This window comes from Topomyia yanbarensis, chromosome 2, assembly GCF_030247195.1.
Source record: "Topomyia yanbarensis strain Yona2022 chromosome 2, ASM3024719v1, whole genome shotgun sequence".
NCBI lineage: Eukaryota > Metazoa > Arthropoda > Insecta > Diptera > Culicidae > Topomyia > Topomyia yanbarensis.
In genome coordinates, this window is record NC_080671.1 from 292,513,614 (window position 1) to 292,537,279 (window position 23,666).

The 23,666-nt window shown below is 35.8% G+C and overlaps 1 protein-coding gene across 1 annotated transcript in view; it reads left to right on the plus strand.

Annotated features, from left to right (window-relative positions):
- The window catches only part of LOC131683273 (uncharacterized), a 625,702-nt gene that overhangs the window by 582,736 nt on the left and 19,300 nt on the right, over positions 1–23,666 (plus strand). The window contains exon 5 of the mRNA XM_058965110.1: positions 12,820–12,967. Within this exon, the coding sequence (XP_058821093.1) occupies positions 12,820–12,967 (148 nt within the window). The remainder of the gene's footprint in view (positions 1–12,819; positions 12,968–23,666) is intronic.

A 23,666-nucleotide genomic window follows, 5' to 3' on the forward strand; every position in this document is an offset into this window, starting at 1 on the left:
TTTTTGCCACTTTTAAAAATGGGTACCAGGTACGAGCTTTTCCATAAATTGGGGAAAATGCCAGATTCAAGCGACATGTTAAAAAGCCAAAACAGAGGAGCTGTGAGTTCCAACGCTAAGTTCTTCATAAATACGGGTGGGATCCCGTCAGGTCCAGAACCTTTGGAGGCATCTAGTTTGTTTAAAGCCTCCATAATATCTTGCACACTGACATGATTGACGCCAATGTCTGTGGTGAATTCTGGGAAGAAACCGAAATATTCGCGATCACGATCTTCTTCAGAAAATGTGGTATAGATGTCTTGAAAGAAGGTTGCGAAAAGATTGCAGATTTGTTCCGCGTTGACACCGACATTTTCTTTAAGTTTCATTTTTGAAGGGAAGTTTTCCGATTTTAAATTATTTTTAACATGATTAAAGAAATTTTTTGGGCAAGATTTTATTTGAAGTTCGGTTTTTGAGTTATACTCTTCAAATGCTATTTTAATGGATAGGTTTAGTTGATCGCAAATGTCCAAATAGTTAAATAAGTTCCTTTCATTTCTGATTTTTTTATACTTTTTGTGGGCCTTTTGTTTACGATTTTTTAAATTTTTAATTTGCTCGTTATACCAAACTGGATATTTTGTGTTGCCTTGTCGCCTAATTTTTTTCAGTGGTACTTGTTCAACTATTATATCAAACAATTTTGTGTAAAAGACGTCTACTGAATTTTCGATACTTGTTTCATTTCTAAACAACGTTTGCCAATCTATACTGCTTAGTCTTTGTTTTATGTTGTCAAAATTTGCCAATTGAAATTGAAAGGCCTCTTCGTACTCGCAGTCATCGGGTCTTTTGTTATCATGTACAAATACAGAAAACTCTATTGCTGTATGAAACGCTTCATTTTTCCATAGTGGAGTTAATGATTCGGTGACACAGAAGTCTTCAAGAATGTTTGTGAATAATAAATCTAAATAACAGTTTTGCTGATTTCGAACATGATTAATTTGGTTAAGTCCTAAACTTGCAGTTTTGTCAAATATGGCCTGCAGAGTTTCGTTATCCCCAACGACTGGAAGTAGAATGCTTTCATTTTCAGTGTCTGGAAAGAAGTCAATGCTTCGTTGATTGAAGTCACCATAAATATGAACTTTTACCTCTGGGGGGAGCTTGGTTATAATGTCTTCGGCAATAAGAAAAAACTTTTCAAATGTATCTTTGCGGGCATTATTTGGGGGGAAGTACACAGAGGCAAATATATGTGTTTCACCTGCCAGATGGGTTTTAACCCACACATGCTCAAATTCTTTAAATTTCCTTGTAGTAATGATTTCTGCATTAAATTTTGATGTAATTGCTATTAAAACTCCCCCTCCTGACTTCTTTTCAGACATATGAATGTCACGGTCAGCTCTAAACACATTGTAGCTGTTCCCGAAAACTTCTTCACTTCTAACACTTTCGTCCCAACTAGTTTCTGTAGCCAAAATAATTGTATAGGAGCTACTTAAAATATTCTTGTGAATTTCATTCATTTTCGATGCACTTTTCATTCTATTAAAATTTTGACAGTAAATTAAAATTTCTACTGACGACTCTACTTGAGGAATCGAGATTACCTCTTTTTGTTGTCGTTCAAATGGCGTCGAATCTTGGCAAACTGCGGTGTCCTCGTCATTTCCTTCTTCTAGGGAATGCGTCAATGTCGTCGAAAACACGAATGTTGATAATGGCACGCCTTACACAAAACTGTTGACAAGCGCTCCGATGTTGGGTGCATTTGCATCGTCGACCGTGGTAAATCATCCACTGGATAGGGATTCAATGTCGGTCCTCTTTGAAACTGAATTGTTGGCCTATAGTTCGTGGGGGGTCCTGAGAAATGATCTTTTGCAGCCGCAAGAAGCACTCTATCCGGTGGCAGGAAACTATTGTTGTAGTGACTACTCGTATGGTTTTTGTTATAGTGGGTGTTGCCGGCCCTAGATGTGATTCTGCGATTGGTATTACTCGTATGGTTACTATTAACTGGCTGTCGTGAGTGGCGCGCTGCTTGCTCTTGATCAGGTCGAGGAAAATTTGTGGTGCTTTTGTTTTTTTCATTAACGTTATTATTATTATTTCGCCTCGATCTTTTTTTACGTCTTCTAGCCTTTTCGGCCTGTTTTTGCTGGTTCAGGTTTCTTAATTTGCGTGCATCGTAATCGCTCCAGTCTGCTTTCCATACTTTCCTTGTACCCAAAAAGCGCCAACCTGAGTTATCGATATTTTTGTCGTTATTTAATTCGGCTTCCAAACTGGGGCATGAATCAAGCGATGATGTAGCGTTTTGACTTGCCGTTATGTTTGATGAAAGCGCCTTAAGTTCGTCGAGGATATCAATAGTTAGCGCAGAATTTGTGAAGTTTTGACTGGTGGATATGTTCGCTGACAGAGACTTAAGCTCGTCAAGAATATCAATCCCCAGCGTCGGGTTTGACGTCATAGTAATACTAGCCGCTGTGTCCAGAGACAGTTGATTAAGCTGGTTTATTTCATCATTCATGGTGCGCAGTTCAGCTGATAGCTCTGACGTTACCGTTTTCAGCGTGCTATAGACATTATTTTTCGTTGTCGTCATTGCTGTATCGAATAGCGAGGTAATGTGATTTTTAATGGCAACAACACTTCCAGTCAAACTGCTGTTTTTGTTTATTGCTATCAATTCCTGTTTTATTGTTGTAAGCAAAATTTCTAGGCCATCGATCGCTTCGTGAACTATGTTAGGCTTCTCCAGTTGAAACGCGAGCCGGTGCATTACTTCCGTATTGGCTTGCAGTTGTGATTCCAGAAGTTGTTGTTGTTCAATAAGCCCTTTGAACTCAATCTTGGCCTGCATCAATTCTTGACATGATTCACAGCACGGTAATAGATACGAGTTGATGTTCACCCTCTTGTCCTTCTTCCGCAGTGATCCCCTCGGAACAGTCACTCCAATGCAAGCGGCGTGGAATTTTCTTGGGCAACCTATACACGTCCACATAACTGTATCGGCGGAAGTGTCGAAAGTGCAAATTTCGCAACTCATTATGATTGATGTACACACACGAAAAGCTGAATTAATAAAAAACTAAATGAAATATCGCGCACGGCACCTGGATCGAACGATAAAAGCGTGCGAACTTGACGACGACTTGTTGTGAACTGTATGTTAGAGCTTCGGTTGACACAGCGATGGAGAGGTCAATTATGCTCCGTTTACTGACTTATTTTAGTCTTTCCAGCCTTTTGGTTTTCAGATAGAGGTTAACTTGGGACTCCTATTTCTGCTGCCTTCCACGATGTGAGAGCAGGACTCCAGCGACACGGCATCCAGGCTGATTTAGTCCAGAGAGAGATACTAGACTGTTATCTATCTCCTAACGAACCACAACCGAGAAAGTTTGTACTACTTGAATGGATAGATTGTTTGGGATGTGAAGTTTCCCAACTAACTTTTTAATTGTTTTTGGACAAAAAACTAACAACAAGTAATTTCGAAATTTCTTTCGAAAGTTCAATTTAATTGAATGCTTGTTTGTGTTTTAAAACCCCCAAAACAACATTACTAGGGCATTTACAATTACGTACATGTTGGCTAAAGCCTTAGATGACCTTAGAAGTCACTCGGCGTGTGCTCGAGCCCCAGCCAGAAGGAACTCTTAGTGATAAGTAGGGTCGCAATACTAACCCTGCAATCGCACTGTAAAATAATGTTAGTACCAAGGTATTGTTTTTGATAGTGAATTATTGAAACTCAACGATAAAGTTGTAATGGACTGTTCATGACACACAACTTGTTCTATGTAGTATGAAAATATTTAGATCAAAATACTATTCTACCGTATAACTAATCTTACTAATTTCAAAGATCTTTCTTGGTCGGTGTCCATACTTACTGATCGGTGTCCAACTGCACATACTGGCTCATAGTACCAGTGCATTACTTGCGGTATAAATCAGTTTCGTTAACATTTTGTCTATATAATATGATAATAAGATGGTAATAATATATACCCTGATCAGGAGGTAAGAAATAGGAAAATCGCTGGTTCCAATAGCTAGTCCTTTCTGTCGAGTCTCGACCTAGATAGACGCTTTGTGTTAGTAGAAGTAGTTCTTCAGCTCTAAACGTTAGGATATCACTTAGATATCCGTTGAAATAACTGTTCAAGTTACGTACTGAAATTTGGCACTAGAATTTTTTACGATTTTGTATATAATCATATTTCGCATAGTTCAAAAAACCAAACCTCATATTCGTGGATTCAATACTTTTTGGTCTATCAACTACTACTTGAAAGGAATCGTTATGTTAAAAAACGTGGTATTTTGAAAACCGTGCAAAAATTTGGGCAAAAAATACCCATGAAAAACAGGCAACACGCTATAGGGTTTTAGGAAAAATCCGCCCATGTGCCAGAGGTAAATAATCATTAGATTGATTTGAGCTAACTGATTGCTAGCATATATTCATAGCATAAAGTCATAAAGCTCAAAAGAAATATAGTACGTAGTTTTCGAAACGAAATCATTCTTTTATCACGATTTATTATAAGGGTGCAATATTTTGGCGCTTCTTGTAGCTAGTATGAGTAATTTAATAAAAAAAAATTATAAATTTATGGTATCAATTGGAAAGAAATCGGCAATCGAAGCTTTTTAGTAGATTTCTCCACAAACGAAGCTTTATATGTGAGTTCTAAAATACAAACAGGGAAACTATCAATGATGTAACGCAAAATTTTCATTTCATTTACCCCCTCCCTCTTCTCAGGGTTATTGGTTATTTCCTTGGTAAATAAGTCACGAATAAGATGTCCAATATTTTTTTCTTCGGTATAAATAGATTTGGTTTGTTTCAGGTTACTTTTTTACACCATATTTCACAAAATGTTGAAATTTTTCATTGTCCCTCCCTCAATACAAGTGTGACATGATTTATAATTAGCCCCTACACCAAGCTTTCGGGTAGTACTAATTTAGCACAAACCCTGTGCTTTTCTACTGCGCAGAACAAGCGACGATATAATGCGTGCGACGGGAAAATTGAAAAACGCTGTTATGAAGTCAAGTTTTACTTGCTACCATTAGTTTCCTCGGATTCTTACGAATCCATTGGTATACTATACTTGGGTAGTTTTATGGGAAAAGCGAGTGAAAAAGCGGGTTGAAGAAATCATTCATTTCATTCGCGTGCACGCATACATTCATATGAGTATCGTATATGCGTATTATATTGATATCCTCAATTCTGCAGATAAGAAGAAAAAGAAGCCCGACGGGGGCCTTAATGCAGCAGTTTTTTTATATGAAGCGATTAATTTTTCATTCTCTACATTTTATTATAAAATTTTTACACACAGCTGCATTTATTAGTATGTAATGAATCCAGTATTGCTTGAACATCCATTCGATTTGGACTAAACACTAGAGAATATATTCGTAAATCTGCTACGAATAGGATTCGTTCAGAAAACTTTCGTAAAACATAAAAAAATTTCATACACATTTCTATCGAAACGCTTTTATTTTTATTGCGGCCTAGCTGACCCGGCAGACGTTGTCCTGCTTATAATTATTTACTGGAAAATGCAACGAAAGCGTAAATAGCAATGCTTGACGCTCAAATTTCTATAATTTGAAGTCTAGTGATATGACTCCAATTGTAAAACGTGTTACGAAAAGTCCTATAACATACGTTATGATAAACAATGCTTTTTTGTGCCTTTCTCTATAAACAGTAACAATGATGATGCTTTACCAATATATGAACATGAGAAAATCGACGGTACTCCAAATTTATTCCGAAGCTTTTCAATGGCTTATTTTCATTAACAAAGTCGAATCGAAATTCGAATCCGTTGGAATCATGGGAATTCATGGAAACAAAGCATCGTCGCATTCATACTCTCCTTTGTGAACAGTGCCTTCATAAACGTTATTCATCAACTCCTTCAACGCTCTTCCATTTAAATGCATGAAAGCAAGATAGATCATAAAGTAGAAGAAAAAAATAACCGTCGCGGAAAAACTGGAATCCAATAACACACCAATGACATTTTATTACGTAACTCCATATAATGACCAACTACCCTAGTAACAATAGAGGTTTATCTGTGGTTTTATAGCCACTCATAAAACGTAGATTGTGCTTGTACCGTGCTATAAAACTTCAATTGTTTCTTGGGTATGCAAACACTTCTCAACTAAAAATGTCCCAATTGGACAAATAAGGGGATTAAGAAAATTTTAATATTTGATTTTTATGTCAAAGAACCTTCCACAGAAAATAACCAACAAAATAACGCAAAAATCAAAGAAATCCGTCATGTCGTTCTTGAGTTATGCGATGACACACGGAAACCATTTCATTTTTGAAGTAGAATACTTCTAACGTTTCAATATAGGGGTCCCGTTTCAAAGTTTCTGCTGAAATATTTTTCCAGTCTTCAAATGCGAATAACTTCGGTCGTACTGATCGAAATCGCTATATTTTTGCACTAACTGATCGGAAATATATGCACGTATATTGTATTTGATTCCTTAAAATGTACCATTACTATAAATAACGAAAATAATGTATTTTGTGAAAGTGGTAATTATCAGCGCTGATTGATCCGTATACTTCAATCAAGCAGCGAGCGTTGCTAGGACTGCCTCTTTGTTATCCAACGAACGCGACGCACGTATAAAAGCAGCACATAAGAAAAAATCGCCAGTTTGCTTTCTGACCTCGTAGTAGTTACGTTCCGTCAGCTCGAAGCAATATATTCCATGACTGTCGCCAGGCATCATTTCAATGATTTACAGGCGCGATAGTTTTATGCATACAAACATCACAGACCATAGAAAAAACAAAACGCTCTTTTTCGGAGCTAAATGAACAAATTTCAAGTGTTCGCTGGCGATGTGGTTGGGTGCCAATGAGGTATATATAGGTGTGGCAGAACACACGGTTTGCTAGTATTGGCAACCAAAAATATGTAAGCAATCCAGAAGTACATCGGATCAACGTCATAGCGTTCACACGATTCAATGGGAGCGGAACGAACGGTATGATGAAAGCAAGTCGATTTATTCTGTGATCACTCACACCACTCATGTAAGATTCATCTTACGAATACCAAAGAGCCCTCTTCGCCAGACCTGTATATACTATATTGGTTGGGTGCGAGAGACCGTGCTTTCTTTCTCTATCAATTATTTGTGGCGTTCTCAAATAAATTCACCACGGCGCGCGCTATAGAGTGCACTGCGGAGGATATATATTGGACTGGCAACAATTTTTCGGAACACTGTTAAATCAAACGATTTGAAGGAGATTATGTTGGTTTGTTGGATACTGATATATAAGTTTCTGCTTTATCATCGTATATGTTACAGTAGGATTCCGTTTTTGGCAACAATATATATTTTTTTTCAGTTGCCAAAACAGGAACCGTGCCAAAAATGGAACCTTACTTTAAAAGCTTTTATTTTCAATTTGTTACATCATAAATGTTACAAAAACATTAATTATATAAGAATATGTGATATGGAATGAAAGGATAGAAGAAAATCAGCAAATTTAATTTTATTTGCTATGTCCGCTCCCTTAAAATATAGTGAATATGACTCCCATGTTTGGAAAAAAAGTCATAGGTAAGTGATCAATTATTATAACAAAATGTGTATGAGCATTTTTTAAAAGATTCACTATGTACAACAACAATGTTGCCAAAAACGGAACCCATTTGTTGCCAAAATCGGAACTTTCTTGTTGCCAAAAATGGAGCATGCCAAAAAAGGAACGTGCCAAAAACGGAATCTTACTGTACTATAAAAACATCAATAGAATTATGCGTCATTATAATGAAATTTGTGCAATAATCGACCTTTCCATGTCCAGAAAACAAATTAAATTTAAATTAAAGGCGAAAGATTTTTCTAATTTTTAAAACTTTTACGTTAATAATATCAACAATCCCTCTCGTGTAAAGTTGCGCAAGGAATTAAGCTATTTTTTGGTATAACTAAAATTTTAAAATTTTGATGATTACTCACGGCTAGCATTTTCTAGTTCGAACCAAAATATCTCCGATATTTTATTCAAAAGTACCCATATTGTTGAATAGGATTGTAGCCTGTTTTGTGTAGAATTTTTCATTCGCTTACATTATATAGCTACGATGCTTCGTTTGCGAGTTATTCATATTTTAGTAAAGTTGATGAAATACACATATTTGCAGCCGCATTTTTACCAAATGCCGTATGTCCATTCTAACTTCAGTGAAAATGAATAGAAAGCGCACGCGCATGCATGATGTCGGTTTTCTGTCAGACCGGACTAAGCGATATTAAGTTGTGTTTCTTGACCCCACCGTTTTCAAGGAAAAAAAGTTTTGAAAACCCCCATGTACTAGAAAAAAGTTGGGCATGAAAGGGTTAAGGTATTATTCGCAATGGATTTATTCCATAATTCATGTTAATGATAATATTTTTCAAATCTGGCGCAAATGAAATGTAGCTGAAGAAGAAATTTTTGATTCAATCCTTTCATCATCTCATCTTTTGAGATTTTACTACTTAGTCCGGTCTGACTTTACACCGATCATATAGCACAATGGTGAAACAGGTAAGAAATCACAAATGTCGGTTAGCCGCAGGCTACCGCATGGTTGTTTATGCAGAGCCGCGTGTTTCCCCAATGATGATTTATATAGTCTGACTGTTGATTTGAATATTTCATTCTTTCCGATTTGTTATTATAGTTACTAAACTGCCTGGGAGTTCAATAATAAGGGATGCCGTTGAGGTGGAGCTTCCATACTGCATTATCAGTAGCTTTTCGCAAGTTCTTGAGAGGTGAAAATTTGGTTACCCACCCACTAATGAAGAATAATTAGACGATAAACTGTTTGCCGGGGAAATAAAAGCACAATTTAAATGTTTATATTTATCAGGCTTATTATGTCAACTTGTGAGAATTATAGGTACATAAATTAGTGATACTCCATTATATGCTCTTCCAAGACTGCCTTCTGAAATATGCTTTCTAAAATGTGATTCTGTAAATGTTTGGGAGAAAAATTCTTCATTCTATGTTTGAATTTTCTCCCAAACCTTTACACAAAATCACATTTTGGAAAGCATTATTCAGCATAGTATGCATATGTAGCATTAGTCGTTTGTTCGATCTAGTAAAAGCTTTTGCCAAATCGAGAGAGATTTTGAAAATGGTTGTAGTTTTTAAACATCCGTGTTTGTTTATGCAGATATATGTTTCCCTACAGCTTCTTTATCTTTTTGGGTGATGAATTCGTTATTGTTGCTGGCTTGAAAATTTCGAATAGAAATTCGTTCAGTATACTCTTCGTATAAAGTATGGATCGTTGCAAGAACCGGTCAATCACATTGCTGAATACCGCCTACAAAGTGTTCACCGCCGCCCATAGAGAAAAATGGGAAATACAGAGCAGGTTTTACTGGGGCATGCATCACAACAAACGAAATATTCTCGATTCAACTAGTCTTTCAAAAATGTTGCAATTACAACGTGGCACCTGTTTATAGATTTCAAAGCCGCATATGATACAATCGATTGAGATCACCTATGGGATCTAATACACGAATATGGGTTTCTAGCTAAACCGACATATTTGATCAAATCGACTATGGATCGAGTGATGTGTTACGTCCGAGTATCGGGGACACTATCAAGTTCTTTTGAAACTCAGAAAGGACTATGGCAAAGTTATGGAGCCTCTTATCTAATGTTTAATATCTTCGGGAAAAAAATGCGGTAATAAATGGTAATAAATATGTACACAAGAGCAAGAGGTTCGAAGGAAGAAACATTACACCTTATGCTCATATGCTCGGTTCTAAACCAAAAGGCGTGATATAGGATCATGTCAATCATCATTTCAACACTCTATTAACCAGACCTCGAAAGCGAAATTTCCATCTCGTTACATTTTAGCAGTTTATAAAATATTGCAAACTACTATATTTTGGGCTATCTAGACGACTGTATTACTACTACTGCATTTAGATGCGACCAAAGTTGAATTTTCTACGACTAAAAGAGTCGGTGCAAGTACTACAAATCATTGAAAATTACAATTATGCGGAAGAATTTAAATCTATCGTGAATAACCATGAATGATATAACCTTAAATTATTTGTATGCGAGCGAAACATTTCTAGAAGACCGTTGATAGTTTCTCATGGAAGGAAAAAGAATATCTTCACAATACAATACAGAAAATTTATCTTCACTTGATTTATTATGAAATTAGTATGTATATGAGTGAGACATTTCTAGACTATTGCTGATAGTTTTAACTCAATGAGCTATTATATCTTCATATATAGTTCAGAAAATTTTCTTATTTTAAATTCAGATTTGTTATTTAGCCGAGTCTCATATACCAATCGACTCAGCTTAACGAATTAGGACAATGTCTGAATGTGTGTGTGTGTTTTTTACCTTTCTCAAGAAAGGTATTGCAATTGCTCTGAAAACCGACTTTTTAAAGGAGGCCCTGAGGGCCGCGTGACATATACCATTCGATTCAGTTCGTCGAGTTCGGCAAATGTCTGTGCGTGTGTATGTATGTGTGTATGTATGTATGTATGTATGTGTATGTGCGTCGGTGTGCATGTGACCAAAAATGTCACTCATTTTTCTCAGAGATGGCTAAACCGATCTTCACAAACTTAGTCTCAAATGAAAGATACAACATTCCCATAGGCTGATATTGAATTTCTGATGAATCCGACTTCCGGTTCCGGAATTACAGGGTGGTGAGCACGATCACGCAGAAAATGTCGATTTTAATAAATTCTGCAATGAATGTATAAAGGTGAAAATTTTTCCAAAATATGACCACAACTGCTTCGATTTGTAGTATTAGGTCACTAACATCCATTCAAAGTCTCTTTGGCCACATTGGCCACCATCATCGGTTCCGGAAGCCCTGGCGGAAGTATCTAAATTCAGAATAACAGTCACATCGGTTTCTCGGAGATGGCTAGACCAATTCAACCAAACTTAGTCGCAAATGAAAGGTATTGCGCCAACGTAAATGGCTATTAATTTTCATCCCAATCCGACTTCCGGTTCTGGAGTTACGGGTTGTGGCGTTCGATCACATAGCAAATTGCGATTCAAACCGATACTCCGATGAAAGCAAAATAGGTAAAAATTTCGCTAAAACGATAAAGAATTTTTTTTTAAAAATTAACCTGTATGTTAAATCGAGGTATACCTGGATATATGTATATGTATATATATATATATATATATATATATATATATATATATATATATATATATATATATATATATATATATATATATATATATATATATATATATATATATATATATATATATATATATATATATATATATATATATATATATATATATATATATATATATATATATATATATATATATATATATATATATATATATATATATATATATATATATATATATATATATATATATATATATATATATATATATATATATATATATATATATATATATATATATATATATATATAGGGGTGGGGCATTGTTATATGGAAAAATGTAATCATAGCCACATCAACCGAGCACAGCACTTTTTTGGTTCCTTTTGGGGTCCCAAACAACTGTGCAAAATTTGGGGTCGATTGGTGTTGACTCGGCGTAGCGCATTGCGATTGAAATTTGTATGGAGATTAGTATGGGAAAACCTACATTTTTGCATTTTTAATTCTACAGACTACAATTGTTTCTGTAGTGTGCCAACAAATAGATAGAAGTATAGTCCAGGATATGCTGAACAACTTTGCCGAAGGATGTATGGTGTTAGAATGTCTCTAAGCCATGTTATAGCTGTTTAAAGTTCGATACATCGAATTAAATGCCAAAAATCATTTTTATTGCCAACACTGCCGGTGTACCAATAGTATTTCATATAGCATTCCGAAATAACATTATATATTTTAGTTTTACCACATTGATATGTTTAGATGAATTAATCAAAAGCCTTAGCTCAATTTCATGAGCGTAGGTAGTTGAGCAATGGGGCGTAGTGAGAGGGGGGGGGACTTTAATATGTAGAAATTCGAACTGAAATGTTGTCGAGTTGGAATGTTCAGATGAATTATTTCAAAACAATTACACAATGTCCTACGCATAATAGTAACGATGAAATAAAACATACTGTATCCCTTTGCCTTGACTTTTATCAATAGAAGTTACGTTACAGACTGAATCAATTGATGTCGAGTTGATATGTCATTATATATATATATATATATATATATATATATATATATATATATATATATATATATATATATATATATATATATATATATATATATATATATATATATATATATATATATATATATATATATATATATATATATATATATATATATATATATATATATATATATATATATATATATATATATATATATATATATATATATATATATATATATATATATATATATAATATGTTATCACTGCTCAATTGTTTCTAGAACTATTAATACTTTGGTACTATAAATTGAACAAATTTCGTACAGCAATATTAAAACTGGTCTTGGTCGAGGTTTGTGCTCATACGAAATTTTCCATATGCAAAAAAAATTAACTTTATCGGATTTTTCACCCTAATCTCGTAACATTTTCATTAACTAGAGAAATGGTTGGATCTATTATTTTGAAATTACAGAAACTCTCAATTAAAAGCATGAATCATTGGAAATACTTTTCGGGAGAAATTTAATATGCAACATGTTTTGATTTATTCACAGGGCTACAGTCAAGAGATACTTGGAAAAATTTCCCAAATCAAAGCAGAAAATGGTCAGCAGCAATTACTGTTCGTTCTGTTTAGTATGCTCGAAGAAAAAAACATATACAAAGCGGACGTTACCTCACGAACAAAAGCGATGATAACAGGTTAGTATGTATACAGTTCGTCTCAGGCATGATATTCATTTAAGAGGACCCCGCTCATGAAAAAGGAAAGCTTTTTTGGGATTTTTTGAACATTATTTTTTGTGTATTTTTTGGAACATATAAACTCAACAAAAAAGTTTTTTGAATGTCAACATAAACAAAAATGGCCGATTTATAGACAAACTCGCGCAGCAGCATGCCGCGGCGTCGTCTTCTTGCTTCTTTCGATGCTGAGGTACCGTCGTGTAGGGCTACCTTGCACACTTTGATTTTTCAATATTTTCTAACAGACGCACTTTTATTAGTTTTAGTATCATTTGACATGTCTTTTAGCCATGTTGCATGTCTTTTGTCATTTTTCTTAACACTGTTTACCAAAACAAACAAAACACTTCACGGGTCGATAAAAGTGATTGGAGGCTCGTGAAATGAAACTGCTCAACAAAACAGAAAATCTTGAGCGTACTGAGACCACATACTGCTTTTCGGAAAGAAAACTACAAAGGGCAGCCCTATGGGGTTGCACGAACTGTAGACGTAGGACTATACTAATTAATGTAAAATTTTTATTTTCTTAGTACTTAGTGTGTGGGAAAAAACACCCGGACCGGTGAAGAAAAATCTAATTTTAGACAATATAATCACATCTCCTGTACAGAACAAGCTTTCTAGTTGCTCTCAAACAGATCCTAAAAGTTCAAACACCCATGGATAACCCCAAGTTTGTAGATGTGTTTCGATGCCAGGGGATTGTAAAATGGTTAATATTACATAATGAAAATTCAATTCTTCCGTGACAATTTTTTTGCCTGCAAAATGCCCTGTGTGTATGCAAAGTTCATGATTTGTTGGGATATTAGCATTGATCGGAAAATGCTTTCCAACACTGCGCATTGCATACATACAGGACATTTTGAAGGTCACCAGAAGCTGTTCATTTTACCCACTCGCTATAAACATGTCTCATTTTAGGACATGTTTAGAAATCAAGAATCATGTTTGAAAAAATGTGTTTATGACGAAGTATTTTTACCAGATATGTACAAAACATGTCTAACAAGAAACATAAGGTGATCGTAATATCTCATTCACTTATTAGTTAGAAAATAATGACTTTGCTTAACGTGTTCATTTTACCGCCAGTTCCCCTACCTACCAACACATTCGCGCCAAACATTGAACCCAACCGTACAATGCAAAATGAGCCAACGCTGATGATGATGGGTAGAGCGAAAGAGACAACTAGTTCCACCACGCGGCCTTCCCGATTGAAAGGAACGGCCGCGCTTAGCCCATCTGTCATAATATCGTGATTTTGCATAGCGAAGTGCTGAATGATAACACATTTTGTTTCTTAAAAACATCCCTGCGTTATGCAACACTTTGTGCAGGTTGATTATACCAGTTGCAAGTGGGGCCAAATTCACCAAGTTCCGTAAAATTCCTTTTAAATTACAGAATTGATAAAACTGCTTAGATGAGCTAAACTAATTAATCAAATCCTGTTTTAAAAGTGGTCCTTGCGTTTAAACCAAAATGGGAAGCTTATTACTACCACTACATTACTTAATTTCAAGCGCAAATAGAAAATACATGTGCTGGTTAAACCAAAAATTTACTGGCAACATTACAGCGGCATTTAGGAAGCAGTTGGAGCGGTCGCCTGTTGTGCGACACAGGGTAGCGTCCCTCCACAGCCAGTGTAACGGACTTCTAGCTCAGCTACACTGGCTGTAAAAAACACAGCGCAGTGATCTACTTCACCAGCCGTTCAAGAGGGAACTGAGCGTGTCTGGCCAAGTCCGTTCTTTAAATAGTCGATGATGACGTCATTCATAGAAGCGTTGCGCGCTAGGTACACCATTCCGTCGTACAGGGCTTGGGAAGCGCTATCTTCTGTGTGTAAATGCGCGATATTTTGACAAGGTTGCATATTGTTTAATTTTTTAATGCTATGATATCAAAAATCTTTGGGTTTATCTATTGGAATCTATTCTTAGAAGTATTTCAAGGCGATTTGTGCAAAAAATTTGAAAATTTATTGTGAGATGGCTGAATTATATGCGTTTAAAATTGGACCATTTTTCGTTACATACCATTTTTGTAGAATTTGCAGAGTGCACCCCCATATCGAAAACAAAGACGTAGTCCTACGTCAAAAAGAAAAATGGTGGTTTTTTCGTTTGTTTCTAACCATTGAACCTCCAAAGTTGGTGGTTGTGAAATAACGTGATCTTGGCAGTGAAAGAACTGGTTTCGAATCTTTATTTCAGTATTTTGACTTAAAAGTGCATAACCTGAGAACATGGCTTTGTGTACTAATTACGCCATCAATTTCGAACTCAAATATGCGCCTTATTTCACATTTTTATTTTGCGACATTTTCAATTTCACTATTTTTTTATATTTGATAATACAAAAAATCTGTCTTCGTTATAAATGTTGAATTAAAATGAATTTCTCATTTTAGAAAATGTGATAAATGGGTGACGTTTTATTGTTGAAAAGACCTCTGATATCAGTGTAAATTAATGATATTTCAATAAAAGTAAATAAAATTGATTAATTTCTATTTTATATCGAATTCAAGACGTGTGAAAAATAGCCCCCAGCTAGTCCATATATAATATTTTAAAATACTATATAAACAACTTTTTTATTTGTGAACCAATTCTGCTCATATTTGGCATAAATAACACATTCACGACGATAAATCTTTGCTGATGTGATAAAAATCCATCGATTATTAACACAATTATAATTCGTCAAAATAGAAAAATCGATAAAAAGTGCGCAAATAAACCCCGCACGACAGTACAGCGTTCCAGCCTGCGACACAGCACTGGATACCAAGTGAAAACGAGATAAGCTGAATAGCTCGTTCCGACTTATTGTCGCAAGCGCATACAGAACCATATCGTATTATCGATGGAGTGGAACGAGAGGTGTAAGGAGTATGGTAAGAGCCGACTCGATGGTCAAGGCAACGGAATTGGGATAACGTAGAAAATGGATGATGGTCTAATTCCGAATGTGTCCTTATGGGCGAATAGAAAGCACGGAATGATAGACTTTCATCTAGTGCAGTTCCTATCAGATCACGACTGCTTTTGGGAAGTATCTACATCGATTCGGTTATGTGCCGTCATCGTAATGACCGAAGTTTAAGTGTGTGGAGCAAACACCGAAGCAAGAGTTTTGGCGATCCACTATGGTAACCCTAAGCATCATCACCGTAATCATCATCGCTCTAGTAACTCACTCTCAATCTCACTCCTAGAATCATATCACATCCCCAACTACCCGATCTCGGAAACCCTCACAAAGCTACAACTAACCGATTCACCAGATCGATAGGTACCAGCCATCTACACACACACTCACACCACGTTATTGTGAAACCACCAGGAACTTATCTGTAGATAATTTGTGTATACTAGAGCAGTAATTAATTGACCACAGAAGATGAGATACGAAGACACTTCTGCACAAGCGTAACCCGAAAGGATTCCCAAAATCTGGTGACCCCGATGATTGTAGCAATAATTTTGCTTCTAACACACGAAGTAGCAAGTTTCTTCAAACTTAAAGTTACTCGCGAAAGTGAAAAGACCGTTAGAAAAAAACCACGCGAGTGAATCAGCCGAAGAAGAAACCAAGATTGGCAATGGCGGGCGCAATGTGACTGAAGCCAAATACCACAAAAACGGCTCAACTAGTAGCACGTCGATGGCATCAGAAACAGCGATCACGAAAATTAACTACCCGAATCTCGATCCGGACGACGTGGACACTTTGTTTATCTGCCTGGAAGCTGCGTTCAGTGTAAGCCTTATAAAACACGACAAGCAAAAGTTTTACGCACACCCAAAACAATTTCCCAATGAAAAAAAGCATTAGGGGACTTCTGGGTAAAATGAACAGGGGGGGGGGGGGGGGGGAATGAACAGGTAGCCAAATCAAGTCAATGTTAGTTAAATTTAGAACAAACTTCACAGAAACGTGACCTGCCAAGTATTCATTATTTCTTTTGATAAAAAGCTGTCCAATGTGAAATAAATATGATGAAAACCAAAATCGGCATTCATGTTTGTCGCTGATGTTAAATTCGGCATGTAGAATATAAGGTCTTTTGTGATGAAATTTTAATTTTATTGTGAAAATGAGGCACACTTTTGACAACCCAAAAACTGTCAACAAAGTGTAGTTGAATAATCATAGCAACCATTGCTTTTGTTTTACTGAGCACCATGGCACATCGTGGCACATCGTAGCACATCGTGGCACGTCGTAGCATATCGTGGCACATTGCGGCACAAGCTACCACACTGTTTATTTGTGAGCACAATTCGATTTGTGCTAAGCGACTCACCCCTTGGTTGAATATTATTTATTCACACCTTCCTCTCTTCCTCTTGCTACGCGATGAAATTTCAGAAAGCATGCATTTGTATCACACTGATAATATAAATTCGTAAATTCACGAATTCATTCGTCGTTTTCTGTAACGAAGTATTTTCGTGCATTCTAAATAGTAGGTTTCGTTCATTTCATGAACAAGAATGGCCGCTTGGTGAACGAAAGCTTTCGTAAATTTTACACGTTTAATGTATACTGCACGAATGTTATCGTAGATAACGACATTATTTTTCGTGAATGAAACTAAATGTTTTGTTTATTTTAATAGACATGTGTGTATATTACGAACGATTTCGTTGGTCGGACGAATTCATTTCGTTTATCTTAGAAAAGTGTTCGTATTTATTATCCACTTATTGTGTTCGGTCGTTCTTTTGGGATCGATGTTTGACAACATCGATTCTTTTTTAATTTAAAAAAAAAGATGTGGCCAAATAGATTTTATTGTGGTATGAAGAAATGACCGCTTGATGAACGAAAGTTTTCGTGAATTTTACTTATTTAGTTTATATTACACGAATGTATCCGTTGATAACGGCATTATTTTATCAATGTTTGACAGCACCGATTTTTTATTAATTAAAAAGATCGATCTGGCAAATTCAACCTGCTCATCATTATTGAGGACTAGAAAGATTGTGGTGTGAAGAAATGAACGCTTGATGAACAAAAGTTTTAGTAACTTTTACTTATCTATTGTACATGGCACGAATGTTATCGTTGATAACAACATTATTTTTCGTGAATGAAACGAAATGATTCGTTTATTTCAATAAATTTTTGTGTATCTTACGAACGACTTCGTTGGTCGCACGAATTCATTTCCTTCATCTTAGAAAAGTTTTCGTATTTATTAGCCATTTATTGTTTACACCGACTTTTTGTAGTTTTTTTTAAACAGATCTGGCAAAATCGATTTTATTGTGGTATGAAGAAATGGTCGCTTGATGAACGAAAGTTTTCGTAAATTTTACTCATTTAGTGTACATTGCACGAATGTTGTCGTTGAAAACGACATTAATTTTCGTGAATGAAACGAAATGTTTTGTTTATTTTAGTAAACGTCTATGTATATTACGAACAATCTCGTTGGTCGCACGAATTCATTTCGTTCACCTAAGAGAAGTTTTCGTATTTAATAGCATATTCTTTTGACATTGCTCCGGCAGAGAAAAACTGAAACTTATTCATACAAAACCAACGAGCATTCTGGATCAACTGGAAGCGGAAGAGGTTTAGAAAATCTTTCTGAAACCGGCAGACACGGATACGGCTACTAAATAGTCAGACCGAGACCGTCGTGATGATCAACAATTATCTGACATATAGCAACAATGACTCCATATTGAAGCTCTGTTGACGTTGACGATTTGACGAATGGTACTCGTAAATATTATAAAGATATTCGTATACAGCAGCGAACAATTCATTTGCCGAACGAAGCAGTTTCGTAATAAGCCAACGAAAGTCGTTTCGTGGTTTTCACGAAATACTCGTAATAGAAAATATATGTGTTTAAATAGAACTACGAACGATTCATTATATGTACCAAAAATTCGTATATTTTATGAAAATTATCTGTACGAAACTAATTCACAACGATTTACGAATATATTCTATCAGTGCACACATACTCATATACACATAGTTACACTTTATCACACATACACAACACATTTTTAATGAAACAAATAGGACAAAAAGAAAGCTAGCAAGGGTGACGCTCGTGCCACTTCGGGGTGTCGGTCTTACCCGCAGCGTTTTTAAAATGTTATTTTTCTCCATTTTTTGGCAACCAATAATTTTTAATTTTTTGAAACGCTCAACAATTATATCTTTTTAAGAACCGTGTAAACAAGGATTACGCACAGAATATACAATTTTTGGAGCTTTTTGGTATTTTAGAAAAATGATTGCGCTTAAGGTATCGGACTTGCCCCCAGTTCCCCTACCTATTCACGATGGTATGTGAAGTACACAAAAATAATTTCGCGCAGCGACTGGTCTATGCAGTAAAATTATCGCTCTCTCATTCTATGCTTCAGAGAAAAGTGTAAGCAAATGGCTTGTGCTCAGGTTGATTTTTGATGATTGTTAACCGGGCGATACTGTGAACTGGATTCGCATGCTCGAGATGACATGCAAACAATTCTGGATAAACATGTGAAAAGGGCATATCGCAAATGAGAGCCTCTCTGTGTTTACTTTCTCTTCCGTCAATAACTAGGCCGCTTTTACGTATCCTCCTTAGCTCTTAGCATAATATGCTAGAAGACATCAGAGTCTTTCGATATTAATGTTAATGTTGGAAAGTTTTATGATGACGCCATGATAATCGAAAGAGAGAGTAAACACAGAGAGGCTCTCATTTGCGATTTCCCCTATTCACATGCTTATCCCAAATTGAAATGAGCAACTGCCACTTCCGATTAAAAATGCAAAACCAATTCATCACTGCCCTTTTAGTATATGCTGCTTTGCACTTAAATGTTTTTGATGCAAAATATTGGTACGATATCACCTGACTTTTAAAAATACTGTCGCAATGGGAAATACCATAAATGATTAGTGAACGGCTTTTATCGAACAAATAATCAATTATCTTCGCCCAATGATTCCATATCGGTAACTTTCTCCTGCCTATAGTGCGCTTAATTTTTAATAAATCAATTATAAAATGCATGAGACTGTCTAGCGACTAGAACTCCCATACCGATGGCATATTGAGGGTTGAGAGAACGACGAAAGTTTATCTTAATATCATCCCAGAAACATCACCCGCATTCTATCAATTTAATAATTACCGTGTGCTACTCTCTGCAACATGCAACAAGCAGTCGATGGAAAAAGCGAAATGGAAAGAGGCTCTTGAGCGTGTATTAGTATTATTAGAGTGCACATGCATACGAGTGAATATGTTCTTTACATGTGTATTAGTGCAGGTCATTTTAAAACTTATACTCCGGTATGGATGAATTCACGAATACATTCTCAATTGTGGGTTTGTGTATATTTCTACGGCGTAATTGCCATTTCATGCATTTTTGTCCTGGACCAATATCGCTTTACATGCATTATACCAGTTACAATGCAAAATTCTCATTAGAATCATGCTTACTCGCACGTAAATCATACGGTTCATGTTTTGGGTGCAGTTATCGTTGCACTTGGACCTCGTGCAAAATTCTTACACTCCGCCATTGCTAAATACAACGAATCAGTGAACAACGACCGCTATGAATCGCTCAATGCAGCCATCATACAACATTTTCAGCCATCGGAAATGCAATGTTTTTTTTTAGTTTGTTATCCGGAACAGTGATGCAAATTTTCATTTTCAAACTCAAAGCCTTCCTTATTCAATCACTTTCAAGTTGACGGGATTTTGATGGCTAAACCGGGCGTCTTCATTTCAAATTGATGCTTTTTCATTCACCAACCAAAATTGTCATCTGCTCTGTAGAGGACAGTCTAAACTGACCCATTATTGCCCAACCTACTATATATAGTAAGTGCTAAGAATAACTCCTATTACTTAAGGAATAACGCAGAACAGGCATTATCAATTAGTTAATATTGTTCATATACTCTTACAGAATACGTTTAGAGAAGTTAGAGTGGCTAAACCGGTGTTTATGTTTTGTTTTTATTCAATTTTCACTCAAGGGGTTACACATTTTTGTCATGATGAAAAAAATCGAATTTTTGTAAATTAGATATTCTCAAACTACATACGCTGAGGAAAATATTCTCAAAATTTCATTAAGATCGGAATATTAACACTAGAGTTACAGCGATTCATAGACCGCTACCCATTGACCACTCGTAGGCGGTGCGTAGTCTTGCGCTAGACCGTTGACTCGTTGCAGCGACATTAAAACTCGATTATCTAGGAATTATATTTTGTTGAAAAGTTCATTCGCGGCAACCACGATATCTCAGGAAATAATTAATCGATCAACCTGAAATTTTCACTGGTTGTTCCTTATTATATCAGCTACTCTTAGTAGGAAATTAATTTCACTGGAATGACCACATCATTTTTTCCAATCGGAAAACTCAAATTGTGCTGCGTGTGAAAAATAAGGGCAATAATGGGTTAAATATTGACATGTTTTGCGTTTTCAAACTTAAATGAACAGTAAGGATTAAGTTCAGATTAGTTTTTCTTGAAAAACCTAGTCAATACCCCAGTGGAGAGATATTCACAGGGTCAATGAAAATGATTGAGTAGCTCGCCTGTTTGAATGAATGATGCAAACAAATAAGTGCGTATTGAACATAGTAGGGCATGATTTGAGATTTGTCCCTCCTTCAAGTTCAAATCAACCTGTTGAAAATTTGCAGCTCTGATCTGGAATGACACTGGGTGACCAAAAACCGAGTGTTCTTCTCTCAGAAATGCGACGTCCAGGAGTTAATGGTTAAATTAGCAAGAAGCACATTATAATGTTCAATTATAAATTAGCGTTCAGATTTATTTCAAGCTTTTTAAATAATTAATACCGATTCAAGGTGGTTTCCAACGTTTGTGTAGCGAAATACTTCTTTTCAAGGTTAGTTACTCAAATATATGTAAAAAGATACATTGCTATAACTAGCTTAAATTTTGGCCGAAGTGCGACCTACACCAACAATGCAGAATTGCTAAACACTTTTTGAGCCTTACTGGTGCATTCGAAGTTGTTAAATTATAAGAAGCAATTACAAAATAATACTGTCGATGTGTACTATCATCTAGACTAAAACAATAAACCAAACATGCACACAAATTTCACTTTTCGTGAACAAATTTCAATATTTCTAAGATAATAAGATAATCTAAATTGCCTTATTTGATTAAGGGAACGAAGCTATTTAAATCTTCCCAAAAATATTTATTTTTCTTATGTAATTAATAGCCGTATCACCTAAGAGTATTATCGAAAAGTATCAAAGTTTAACTCCGAATATCTTCGAAGATAAATATAGTAGAACCGGTTTGCACGGAGTTGTGCAGGGTCAAGACGTAAAATTTAAAGATTTTTAAATTAGTGTAAATTATTGCAAGAGAAACTGATTAACTCGAGTAAATACTTTGTTGTAGAAGTTTAACTACACTACTGCTTTAACCACCGAAATCAATAAATAAAAAACCTGTTTTAATCCACCTAGCGGTGCAATTGTGCCTTTCTCATTTCTCTAAACTATGGCACGGAGACTTTTTATGTTCAACATAATTGTGGAAATGTCCATTACATTCTTAGTACACTTTGCACTTATACACAATGGCATACCAGCCACGAACTTGATGAGCTACGTGTCGACGGTGAAACACTTGAAACAAAAAAATATCATACTCCATTAGCCTAATCAGCATTAGATCAATGTTATTTGCTTGCTAACTCATTTTGTCATGCGGGGGTGGGTATGTGAGGAGGGCGAAAGTCCCATGAACGAACGACTCCCCAGCTTAAATTGGTATTCTTTGTGATATAGTGGTGATTTAAAGATGATGGGGTTGAAAGGGAGGGGTATGAGGGCTGGATGGGGTGGTGGTCTGAGGGGTGATTTAAGGAGATTTTTAAAGGAGGGGAGTGTACAGTAGAGGAGGGGGGGGGTGTAACCCCTCTCCGTAAACCATCAACTACGCCCCTGTTAAAATCCAGAATCCTTATGCGAGTCGAAATAAAAATTTGGCCCTCCGGGATTAGGTTGACGTTTTTCAGAGTGATTGCATAACCTTTCTATATGAGAAAGGCAAAAATGTGCCAAAATCCAAAAAAGTGAATCGTCGTCAAATTTTTTTTCGAGTTTGCATCAAATCTCGACGTTTCATGCACCTTGAACACATTTAGCATCAAAAATAAAAATTCTATTTTTAATTTTTCCTATAGTTTATATGAGAAATTTCTGTGTGGCCGCACTCTGAAACCCGTAATTCCGGAACCAGAATTCCGATCAATCCAAAATTCAATAGCAGCCGATGGGAAGGTTGCAGCTTTCATTTGAGACTAAGTTTGGGCAAATCGGTCCAGCCATCTCTGAGAAAAATGAGTGACATTATTTGACACATACGCACATACATACACACATACACACACACATACAGACTTTTTCCGATCTCGACGAACTGAGTCGAATGGGATATGACACTCGGCCCTCCGGGCCGGGATTAGGTTGCCGTTTTTCAGAGTGATTGCATAACCTATGAAAAAGGCAAAACAAAAAAATAATCCACTTATTGTAAAAAATCGGGTGTTTTGTTGTTACAATGCTTAACTTTGACCATTTTTGAACT